Genomic DNA, 11,200 nt, shown 5'->3' with positions numbered 1-11,200 from the left:
GCTCCCTAAAGTCTTCATGTCTGAGTCTAAAGTTCCTTCATCTGGCCCTCTTCACTTCCCTGCTATCACTGCCCTCCCCACACTCCCACCCCCAAGCCGACATCAGCCCCTTGTTGCCCTCAGAATAGACTTTATTGACTTTAGCCAAGGGCAGGCCGTGAGATGGGGGTCCAGAAAGAGGGGTTTTGTGGGGCTTGTAGGGCAGCTATGTCCTGGGGGCCAGGTTGGTTCTGAGGGGCAGAAGGCCATGCACCCACTCACATGGCCGCTCCAGAAGGGTCTGCCACAGCTGCCTCTCCTCAGGTGTGGAGTCCATCCAGGGCACCTGGAGCCCATAGCTGCTGCCTAGATGTGGGCGGGCAGGGGTGGAAGACACGGTCACACTGGACACACCCAAGGAACACCTGCCTGGTCCCAGATCATGCACTATCACCCTCACGTTCTCCGTGGACACCAAAGCTCAGGAAAGGACAGAGAAGTGCCCAGGGCCACATGTCAAGCCCCTGCCTCCTAGCATCGGGTCCCCTCAGGGCTCTGCCCCACTCACCGGTGCCCAGGCTGAGGCGTGTGCCCCCCAGCTGGCGACTGGCCAGGGGCCCATGGTCCCAGAGAGAGAGCTCAGCACAGGCCTGGCGCAGGTCAGCAGGACCGAAGCCATCATAAACCATGGTGTGATTGAACGTGGGGCTGAGGCTGCGTCGCACCACTCTTGTCCGTTGGCGGCTGGCCTGGCTGTCATCAGGCAGCACCAAACTGTGGGGGGGTGGGCTGGTGTCAAGTGGCCACCCCCTCACCCTCCCCAGAACCAACCAGTCACCGAGTCCTACCCATACTTCCTCATAATGTCCATGTCCTCTGGCTCCTGCCTGAGAACTGGCCTCAAACCCTCAGTATCCTGGGACCTTTGCGCCAACCTCCTCTCAGATCTCCTGCCTTTAAAAGTCACAACACCTATTCACAGGACCCCAGAGTAATGTCTCTGAAATGCAGTTCTGCTACTCCTCAGCTCAGTCACCTTCACAGCCCCCCAGAAGTAGTTTCCAAACTTTTTAAAGCCTTGGAGCCCTTTCTGCAAGACAAAAATATTACTCAGAAGTACAAAACCTAAAAGGAAAACAATGTCTTTTGTTGCATCAAGGCTGGGGACTCAGAACCTCACTGGCCTGCCTCTATTTTACTCTCTGAGGGTGGGACAGCACCTGGAGGCACCCCTAGAGTTCCTCCGGTGCTTACTTGCAAAACCACTGAACTGCAAGTTCAGGACCAAACCCCACAGCCTGGCTTTCTAGGTCCTCCATGGACAGGCCTCTGAGACCTCCCAGGTCTCAGCCTCAGCTCTCCAACAAGTCCTATGCTCCAGTCACTGAAATGCAGCTGCTCAGAGGAGCCCTCAACTCTCCTGACTCCAGGCCTTGGCTCAAGCTGTCCCCTCCACCTCCGCTCAGCGGTCAAAGCCCAGAGTGGGGAATAAAGGGTGGGTGACCAGAAGGGGGTTGTTGAAGGTGGGGAGCTCTACTGCATGAGAAGCGAAGGGAGGCGGGGAAGTACCGATGCCCCTCACCATTGTATGTAGGTATCCAGGGATCCTGGGCGCAGAGGCACGAGGTCCTGAGCTTCCTTCACCCAGAAGTGCAGCTCCCCACTCCGGGGCAGTCCTGTGCCTGCGAAGAGGCTCGGCTCAGGCCCTGCCCCAAGGACAGACACTTGTCCCTCACCCTTGCGGGACAGAGATTCCCCGCCTCTCAAGGCCTGTCCAGCTTGGCCTCTAGCCGGCGGTCACTCACCCTCAGAGCCAGCGGGCACGTACTTGAGGGACAGAGAGAGCAGTCCGCGGCTGGGAAGGTCGTCGGGAGAGGGCGGGACCTGCGAGAGGCGGGCTCGTCAGGGGGTGGGGACAAAGTCCTAGGGAAAAGGGGCCGGAAGGGAGCGGAGTCTCCAGACACCGACGGGGCGGGGTCTTGGAGGGGGCTGCCGAGAGAACAGCCTGGGGAATCCGACAGCCCTGCCACCGGCAGTCAGGGACAGACCTCTGCATGGGGCCCTAAGGTTTCGAGGCTGACGGGGACTGGGGGAAAGCCCAGTGCGGTAAAGGCGGGAGATCTGCGCCGCGGGTCTACCCGCGCGGGCCAGCTGCTCACCCGGGGCTGCAGGGGAAGCCAGGTGGGCTCGGAGTCCCAGTCCCACGTGTCCAGGGGCACTTCGACTTCGCCCAGAAAGATGTTGCGACCCAGGCTTTCGCGGTGCCACACGGACAGGCTCAGCACGCGTCCCCGGAGCTCGGCCTGCGGTATAGAGTACTGGGGACAGGAGGTGTGCTTTAATGAAGCAGCGTCGATGGCCCTGGCCTCAGTGTTGCGGGAGTGTTGGCTGGGGCTTATCCTACCACGCTCCTTGCTGGAAGGAATCCTGGGAAACCCCGGACGGTACTAATGGGGGTCTGGACTAGCGCCGCGCCCACCTCTAGACTGACATGTTGGAGAGCGCGTTAACGCGAGGGCCTCCCTGCCGTTCCTCCCCCAGAATGGAGGACTGGAACGACCGACAATGACGACACCACGGCTGCCCCCGCCACCCGGTCCCTGCAGGAAGGGGCGTTCGGTTCCTTAATGGGGGGCCGCCCTGGCGTCGCGGCCTCACCCAGAGAGTCTCGTTGAAGACCGGGTTCAGATTCCGTTTCTTCACTGAGGTCTTGCGCTTGCTCTGCTTATCCGGGAGGAGTTTGCTTTTGACGTAGCTGGAGCGGGGCAGGTGAGGACCAGAGGTGAAGGGGGACCCCTTTACCCCTCCAGCCCCTTCCAGCGCCTACTTCCCAGCCACAGCCGGGAACGCAGCTTCGCGTGCCAGGCCTCGTGCCGCGCTTTACAGGAGTTATCTCACCCAGCTCCCGCGTCTACCAAGAACGTTATTCCCATTTTGAAGATGAGGAAACTGAGGCCAAGAAAAGCGGTGGGGTTGGGCAGTGAGAGCGGCTCCCTAGCGCCCCTCCTCGCGGGGTCAGACACTCACGGGTCGGAGCGGCGGCGCCGGGCGGCGGCCAGGCCCTGGCACTGGATCACGTGCACGCGGAGCTGGGCGGCACCAGGCTCGTAGCGCAGCGCGAAGTACAGGGAGCCGCGCACCTGCACCGCGCCCGCCTCCGCCTCCCCGGACAGGCTTGTTTGGCTGCTGCTCAGCTGCGGGCGGAGGGTGGGGAGGTCAGGGCGGGCTGCGGGGCTCACGTCGGGGCCGGGGAAGGGGAGCGCGGAGAGTTCAGATGGGAGGGGAGGGGGGTAAAGTGAGGTAGCTTGCCTGGAGGCTGGAGTGTCAGGTCCGGGGGTCAAGGGAGGGGTCATGCAGGGGCAACGCCTCGGGATAAGAGGAGGGGAGGCGCACCCCACCCCCACTCCAGGCCTTCTCCCTCACCCCCTCACCGTGGAGGAGTTGAGGCTGGGCGTGGAGGAGCTGCTGCTGAGCACGCGGTCGAGTAACAGGTCGGGCCCCGGGGCCTCCTCCCCATTCTCCAGGATCTCGGACGCCTCCAGGGTCTGAGGAGGAGGTAAGTGACGGGGGCGTCCCCTAACCCCCCGCCCCTCCCGCGACCGCTCTCGGTCCCGGACCGCTCGCAGCCTCGCGCAGCTGCACTCCCGCCCAGAGTCCGCTCCGGGTCTTGAGAGCAGCCGCGGGCCGCTCCCGCCTACCTGGGCAGGCGGGGGCTGCGGCTCCTCCTCTCCCCTCGACGGAGGCTCCAGCTCAGGGTCAGCCTCCTCTGCGGCGAAGGCCTGAATGCCCCCGGGGCCAGGGGCTGGGAGGGGCACAAACAGCTCAGCGAGCCCCTCCCCAGCCCGCTCTGCCCCTGAGCAAATTTGGAGGGACTGGTTTACAACCCCCATTCAGACCCCAGTGCTGCCCTGCGGTCTCCGGTGGAGACCGCACCTACCCGCCCCCTAAGCAGGACGAGGAAGGTGAACACAGGTGGCTGGGGTCACTCAGAGCTGCCTCTGATCCCCGCAACCTCTCTGTGCTCCCAGCACACACCTTCCCACTCACCTTCTTGGGCCTGGGGCTCCTCCTCATGATCTGAAGCCTTTGGGGGGACATATGGTGAGGGGAAGTCAGGTCCCTGAAAGAAGCAAGGGGTAGAAGTCACAGAGGGGGCCAGTGGTGAAGGGGTCAGAGGTTCCAGCTTCAGATTCTGCACTGCCCTCAGGGCAGAGCTGGCAACCAGCTGCAGGACCTGTCTGGCCTGTACTTTACACCCCTTCACACCTCAGGGCCTGCCCTACCTAACTCCCAGGGTCCCACTGGTGGCATCTGAGTCTTGGACCTCACCCAGCTCAGTCCACACTCCACCCCTAGTAACCAATTCAGAGTTTCCTTAGAGGATGGGCCCACACCCCCATTTGACAGAGGAGGATGACAGAGGCCCAGGCCAGGGTCTCCTAATTCTCAGGCTGGGCTCTTTCCCCAGCACATCCCACCTCCATGCCAGGGACACTGTACATTCATTCATTAGCCCATTCAGTCATTCATTACTCACCTCAGCCTCGCTGAACCTCTCTTGGGGGGCCTCGTCCATGGGGAGCCTGGGAGGAGGGAGAGGTATAGTCAGAGATGGGCCCCAGGTGACTGGGAGGCACCCTCCACTCCCTGCCATGCCTCCTCACCTGGGCTCCAGCGCCTCTTCGGTCTCTTTCCCAGCAGCCTGAGCCTCCCCATCGCTGCCCTGAGCCTGGTCTCCTGCACCCAGGTGAGAAGTTCTGTGAAACTCTCTTCTCAGGACGTCTGGCCCTTGGAGATGCCCACCCACCTCCTGTAGCCCATGGAGGGGTGGTGCCCACCCAAAGTCACACAGTGCCAGGGGCAGCTGGAACTGAAACCAGGGGCCCTCTGTCCTCGTCCACATACACCCGGTGACGTGGGCTGCCCAAGGCGTGCCCCACTCTGGGGAGCTCCTCTCACCCCTGGAGCCCTTCTTCCTGCGGATGGAGGCACGAACAAGGTCAGAGCCAAGGTGGGTGTGGTGGTGCCGCTGGAAGCGTGCTTCCTGGAACCAGTCCCCTGTAAGGATCTTCAGCTGCCCAGGGTCTGCCAGCGATGTCCGGAGCTTGCTGGAGGATGGGGGAGGGCGCGGCTGTCACCACTCATGCAATCAACGTTATTGCCACCCATTCTGTTCCAGGCCCTGTACCTGGGGCCAGGGATACAACAGCAAATCAGACTTGATCCCTGCTTTGGAGGAGCTCAGGTTGGTGGGGAGACTGAGTCCAGAATAGACAAGTACACTATAGTGAGGTAGAGCCATGATGTATGTAAGAGGGCCAGCTTTGCCTGTGAGAATACTGGAGGGCTTCCCAGAGGAGGTGACATGTGAATTGCTCTTAAATGACAAATTGGAGTTCTCCAGGTAGAGAAGAAAAATAATTATTATTCATTAAATGACTGTGTATAATCCTTCCTAATTCTATGAGGTAGGGCTTGTTAGCTCCATTTTACAGATGAGGAGAGTGGTACTGGGGAGGTCCAAGGTTACAAGCTAGGAGGTGTCTGTCTGTCCCCAAACACTACTTGTAAGTCCCATGCTGCTCTGCCATTGTGCTCTTCCAGGCAGGAGAAACATCATAAAAGCGAAGGGTGTGTTCGGGGACCTGTGGAGCACCCGAGTGGCTGTAGTGGACATTCTGTGTATGCGTGTCAGGGGGTGAGGCTTACTGGTGGAAGAGGCTGGCAGGGTCCAACCAGGGAGGCCTGTGGACCACGCTTCGGAGCTTGCCCCTGACAGGAGATGTGGAGGAACCATGTGAGGTTTCAGGAGAGGATATTAAAGACAGATCTGGAGAGTCCCAGCTGCAGCATGGAGGGTGGGCCAGAAAGGGCGAGCCCGGAGGCAGGGAGGCCGGCAAGGGAGCTGGTGCAGCCACCCTGAGAGAGGTGATGAACCGAGCTGGCCAACCGAGCTGGCAAAAACAAGACCTACCCAGATATCTGACAGGCTGCACGTTGGTAGGGGAGAGGGTGGGAGTCACCCAAGCCCCCCAGTGCCTGAGGCCCCTTCCTCTGGGGCTCCCTTACTCTGCCTTACCTGACCCGTCTCTCCTCCAGCTGGCGCAGGCGGGCATCTCGCTTCAGGACCTTGGCAATAGCCTCTTGCTCCTCCTCTGTCAGGAAGCTGAGATCCAATAGCCCATCAGCCTCAGGCTGTGGCTCATGTGCCATGAGGAGGCCAGGCAGGGACCAGAGCCCCTTTTGAGATGGGTGGCCCCTCTGGGGCATCAGCTGGGGCAGCGCCCAGGCTGGGCACACGTGGCTCCCTGGGGGCAGAGCAAGGGTCAGTTAAAGGCCTGCCCATATACAGGGCACATCCTGGAGCCAATTGCCTTTTCTGCCCAAATATACATCCCCCATGGTGGGCGGGGTACAAGCCCAGGAAGGCTGAGATCAAGGTGGCATGAGATGCACTCGTGGACACATGCACACCGACACCCATGAACATACTCAGGGACACACTCAAAGACATGTAGAGACGCACATGCGCACACTGATACATGTAGATATAGTTCCCCACAGTGAGATGCACACCTGGTCACACATGCACACTGACACCTATATAAAGACAGGCTCACGCATACCCGGTCCCCCATAAAGGGCCCTATGCCGTCATAGGCCCAGATCCATGTCCAGACCAGGAGATGTATGTAACATATCCTTAAACCTGCGCACAGGCGCACGCACACGGGAGACAAGGACCCACAGATGGGTTCACCTATACAAGAGTAAGTCCAGGGACAAAGACCTGTCCTTAGATATACACAAATCACACACACTTTTGCACACACATACTGCATCCCCCAAACTAGATTGTGAGCTCCTTGAAGTCAGGGACAGGGCCTCATCCTCAAAGCCAGAACCGTGCACACAGCAGATGGTTAGTAAAAGTTTGCCGAGTTAAATGCAGAAATACGTGCACCTGCACACACACGGGAAATGCACACACACGAACACGCAGCCGGACACACAGGTGCACACACATATCTGCTCACCACCCCGCCCCGGGAATCTCCCGACTTGGGTCCTTTCCCTCCACCCTTCACCTCCACCCTTCACCTCCACCCTGCTCTGGCCTATTTGGCCTTCCTGTCTGAGGCAGCCTCCTCCCCAGCTCACAGCCTAACTTCCTCCCCCGGAGGTAACTGCTGCACCCACTCCCACGGAGGCCTCCAGCCCAAGGTTGCCCCTGCTGCCAGCCCTGCCCCCTGGCCTGGAGCCCCTCCCTGGACCCCTTTACTCTGGCCACATGGGTTCCCCACGCCCTGACCCAGGACCTGGCTGGGGTGGGACCTGGTGGTGGAGGCCGCGTGTTGCAAAGCAGCTAAGGTACCACGGTGACTCCGGAAGGAAAACATTTGCCCAGCCCTGAGGGGCGTGTGGACGTGGCAAGGAGCCTGTGACTGGGTCGTGGGCAGAGCCGTGGCCCGAGCCCACTGGGCGGTCTCTCCTCTCCTCCCGCCCCTTTAGTCCCCTCCCTCCCGGGGCACCAGGCAGGGCTGAGATGGGAAGAGGACACTCAGCGGGCAGGTCCTGGCTTGTGCCTGCCGCCAGCCCGCGCTCTGTGCCCTCCCAGCTGAGTCAGCGAACCCCTCAAGCGAGCCCTCTCCCCCTGCTGCCCCACCCTCACCCGGGGGGGACTGGGTGTCTCTATGGGGTGTTGTGTGTGACACTGTGGAAATGCCTGTGTGACGGATGTTAACAGCATTTCCTGAACATCTACTGTGTGCAGGTCCCGGGTGTTGCAGACGCACTGTTTAGGGCTCTTCTGGGGCCTGGTGTGTGAGCCTGTGTGGCTGCCCCTGTGTTACCCGGTGCCACTGTGAGTCTCTGTTCAGCAGGCGTCTGCAGACTGTGGGATTTGGGAGGCTGTTTATTTTGTGGGTGTGAATGTTGTATCACTGCGTGTGTGTCTGGGCGTCATGTCACAGTGTGGTGCTGCATGGGGGACTCTCGTCTGTGTGATATGTTCTGTGACTTTCTGGGCGACAGCGCGGTGGGGTGTGTGCACGTGTGTGACTGGGCTGTGTGTTGTGGTGTGTACTCTGGTGCCCTGGGGGCCACCAGGTGTGTGTGTATGAGTATGGAGGTGGAGGGACCTTCCACAGAACTGACTCTCCCCGCCCTTGTCCTGAGGTCTGCTTGGGCTGGGCTGTGGGTATCTGAGCCCAGGGTCCCCAGCAGCACACCCCTCCCTGCAGTCCCCTCTGGTTCCAGAGGCAGAATCCAGTGTCTGGTCTTCCCCACTCTGTTTCAACACTTATGGGACAGACCCATTGGTCAGTTTAAGGGTCTGTCCATCTGTCTGGCTGTTCCAGCCCCAGACACGTCCCACCTCCCCGACCCCTGGGTCCTACAGGGTGCTCAGGACACCAGGTGGCAGTGCCCACCCCTCGGGACACTGGCAGGGGCCCTCTGGCCCCGAGGTGTATTACCTGTAGGGGTCCAGTATGGAGGGGACACCTTCGTCGGGTAACCCCGGCTTCCCTGGCAGCTGAGTTTCAGGGACCAGAAGAAGAGCAGTGAGGGCCTAAGGCTGACTCAACCTGCGGCCCAGCGGAGTGGCTGCCCCACTGAGGAGGAGGAAACACCTTCTCACAGGGCCTGATGCAAAACCGGGCCTGGACTCCCGGCTCCCCAGGGGCGCAGCCTGGGCTTTCAGCAACCCCAGAGCAGGTTTGGTGGGTAGGAGATGCCTGGGGCTTGGCCCCAGCTCCTCTGCAGACTTATTCTGTAACTCCTGTGACTCGAGCTGGCCCCAACCCCTCAGAGCCTTGGTTGCCCCATCTGTAGAATGGGTAGCAGCCCCACCCTGCCCACTAAGGAGCTGATAGGAACTTGCTTTGAAAGCAAAGTTAGAAACGTTTCTGAGAACCAGGGTGGTGGAAGGATTGCAGCTTGCAGCCAGACAGCCCTGAATAGTTCCTGCTGTGCCACTGTGTGACCTTAAGCAGGTCTCTCAACCATTCTGAGCGGCACTTTCCTCCCGTGCAAACTGCAGGCAGCAGAGTGTGAAGAGCCTCTGAGGGAAATGAAAGTGCTTGGCACAAGCTGGCATATAGGAGGTACCCGGTGTTCCCGGGCCAACAGAGTCCCCTCCATGTCCACATATGCCTCCCAGGAAGTGCTGGCCTCAGCAGAGCTGCCCTCTGTCCCCTCTGCCACCCTGGGCCCCATCTGTCTGAGGAGGCCTGGATTCTTCCAGGGCCAAAGTGAGGCTCCCATACCCTCCCTCTGTCCGTGGGGAGTCCCTCTGAGCACCCCTCCATTCTGCTCCCAGATTCTTCCCCACCCTGAGAATAGGTTGGGCCCTGGATTACATTTGCTTTGGGACCATGAGCCGAGGCCACAGCAAAGCTTCCGGATGCCCCCAAGTCTGCTTCATTTCAATCCGCCCGTCTTGCCCCACCTGCACCATGGCTTAAAGATCAGAGGGCACCTCACAGACCCCCAAGAGGGGAGGTGGATAAGGAGTGGACTTACCCCACTCCTCCTCCCCAGCATCGGAAGTGGCTTCGGAAGGTTACCACCACTCGGAGCCCCTGAGGGTCCCTCCTCCACCCCCAGCCCAAGGCCCAGTCTTCCCCGTTTATTTTTGCAAGTCAGTCTTATTTTCTGAGCCTCTTTTCCCTCATCTATCAAATAGGGGTAATAATCCCTCCTCAGACGGCTCTCACTACAGTTCAGTTAGACCCCTACCGGCCCTTAATAAATATGCAGAGGCATTTGTAGATGCAATAGCCATTGAACATCCACTGTGGGAACGGCTACTGTGATGTCCGCCTCCTGTCAAGTCTCCCGGACTGGGAGAGGAGTGGCGTACAGTACCCTCACCCCTTCCCATCATTCTGTCCTGGCTGCTCCCCAGGATGCTTCTCTAACCCTCCCACCTCTCGGCTCTCACCATGGAAGGCATCAAACTTCCCTGTCTATTCTTCTGGCTTCTAAACTCCCTTCCTCTTTCTGATCTCCTGTCCTTGCCTCTGTGACTCTCCTGGACCCCTCTCCTGCTGTCTTCTCAACCCCAACTCCTCTGTGTCCTCCCCACCTGAAACCTTCTCCTACTTCCAAGTTCCCACTTTTGTGAACAGCCCTCATGACCTGGCCCCCAGGCCTCCTAAAGCTTGCTGCCACTCATTGGACTCTCTCCCGTCTGTCCCCCACCTCTGCCACCCTCCCACTGCCCAGGTTTCAGTCCCTGCCCAGCCTCTCCTGGAAGCCTCCTCCTCCCTGTCTCCTGGCCTCCACACTCAGCACCCCACCCCGCCCCAGCCCTTTATTGCACAGCTGTCAGAGGGCCCTTTCAGCACCCCACTTTTATCTGTCATTCCTCAGCTTTGGAAGGTGCCAGCAGACAACCAGGGGAACCCCCTGACCCCTTACCAAATCTACTCCAAACCAGCAGGAGTCTCACCTCCCAAGACAGTCCATCATCCTTTGGGCTGCCTGCCCCCTCAACCCAACCCTCGGGGCCCTGCCTAGCTCTGGCTGCTCCTCATTTCCTGTCTCCTACGTCCTTAGAGCCCTACCTACGGGCTCTGCTTCCTGTCCCTTCAACACCCAGACCCATTTGTGCTCCCAGCTCCTCAGCTGCAGAATGCCTTCCCCACCCGTCGCAACCCCTGCAGGGCCTTGATGCTCTGCACTGCGGCTGGTCTCCAGGCAACACCCCCTGGCTAAGAGTTCCCAGGCCTGGTTAAAATTCTGACTCTGCCACATGGCCTGTGGCCTTGGATCAGTGACAATCTCTGTAAGCCTTACTCTCTCCATTTATGAAGCAGGGACAATGGCAGTCATCTCCTGGGACTGTCGTAAGGAGATTCCTTTCTCTTGCCTCCAGCGCCCACTCTCCCTTCTTGTCGGTCACAGCCCCACCCCACTTTCCCTCGTGTGCTCCAGTGGGGCCACCTTGCAGGGTGGTTCCGAATGGGGGCTCTGGAGCCTGGCTGCTGGGTTTCAACATGGCTCCACTCTTCCTACCCCTGTGACCTCGAGCAGGCCACGTCACCTCTCTCTGCATTTTTTCATCTTAAAATGGGGATGAGAGCACCTACCTCATGGGCCTGTGGTGAGGATAAATGACGTACTTTACCAGCACGTGCTGAGCACTCAGTAACTTGGTGATTCTTATGGCAGCTGTTATGTCCCATCACCACACGGCTGCTTTAAAGCTCTGCTG

The 11,200-nt window shown here is 59.8% G+C and overlaps 1 protein-coding gene across 1 annotated transcript; it reads right to left on the bottom strand.

The window, feature by feature from the left end:
* Positions 1 to 160: 160 nt before the first annotated feature.
* SYTL1 (synaptotagmin like 1) lies at positions 161 to 8,562 on the bottom strand. The gene is made up of 15 exons (XM_079926265.1): positions 8,457 to 8,562; positions 6,059 to 6,287; positions 4,939 to 5,087; positions 4,644 to 4,716; positions 4,517 to 4,562; positions 4,027 to 4,099; positions 3,678 to 3,781; positions 3,411 to 3,524; positions 3,007 to 3,173; positions 2,638 to 2,734; positions 2,139 to 2,297; positions 1,785 to 1,863; positions 1,562 to 1,661; positions 548 to 753; positions 161 to 345 (listed from the first exon to the last, which is right to left on the bottom strand). Exons 2-15 carry the CDS (start codon positions 6,247 to 6,249, stop codon positions 206 to 208), a joined length of 1,698 nt encoding a protein of 565 aa, XP_079782391.1. The 5' UTR covers positions 6,250 to 6,287; positions 8,457 to 8,562; the 3' UTR covers positions 161 to 205.
* Positions 8,563 to 11,200: the final 2,638 nt, after the last annotated feature.

This window comes from Stenella coeruleoalba (assembly GCF_951394435.1).
Source record: "Stenella coeruleoalba genome assembly, chromosome: 1".
NCBI classification, from domain to species: Eukaryota; Metazoa; Chordata; class Mammalia; order Artiodactyla; family Delphinidae; genus Stenella; species Stenella coeruleoalba.
This window is presented reverse-complemented; position numbering and strand designations above follow the sequence as displayed.

Coding starts and splice junctions, on each gene's coding strand:
- SYTL1 (XM_079926265.1), bottom strand. CDS start 6,249: ATGCCCCAGAGGGGCCACCCATCTCAAAAGGGGCTCTGGTCCCTGCCT. Junction 5,088..6,058: donor CTGGAGGAGAGACGGGTCAG/GTAAGGCAGAGT, acceptor CCCATCCTCCAG/CAAGCTCCGGACATCGCTGG. Junction 2,298..2,637: donor TCTTCAACGAGACTCTCTGG/GTGAGGCCGCGA, acceptor TCCTGTCCCCAG/TACTCTATACCGCAGGCCGA.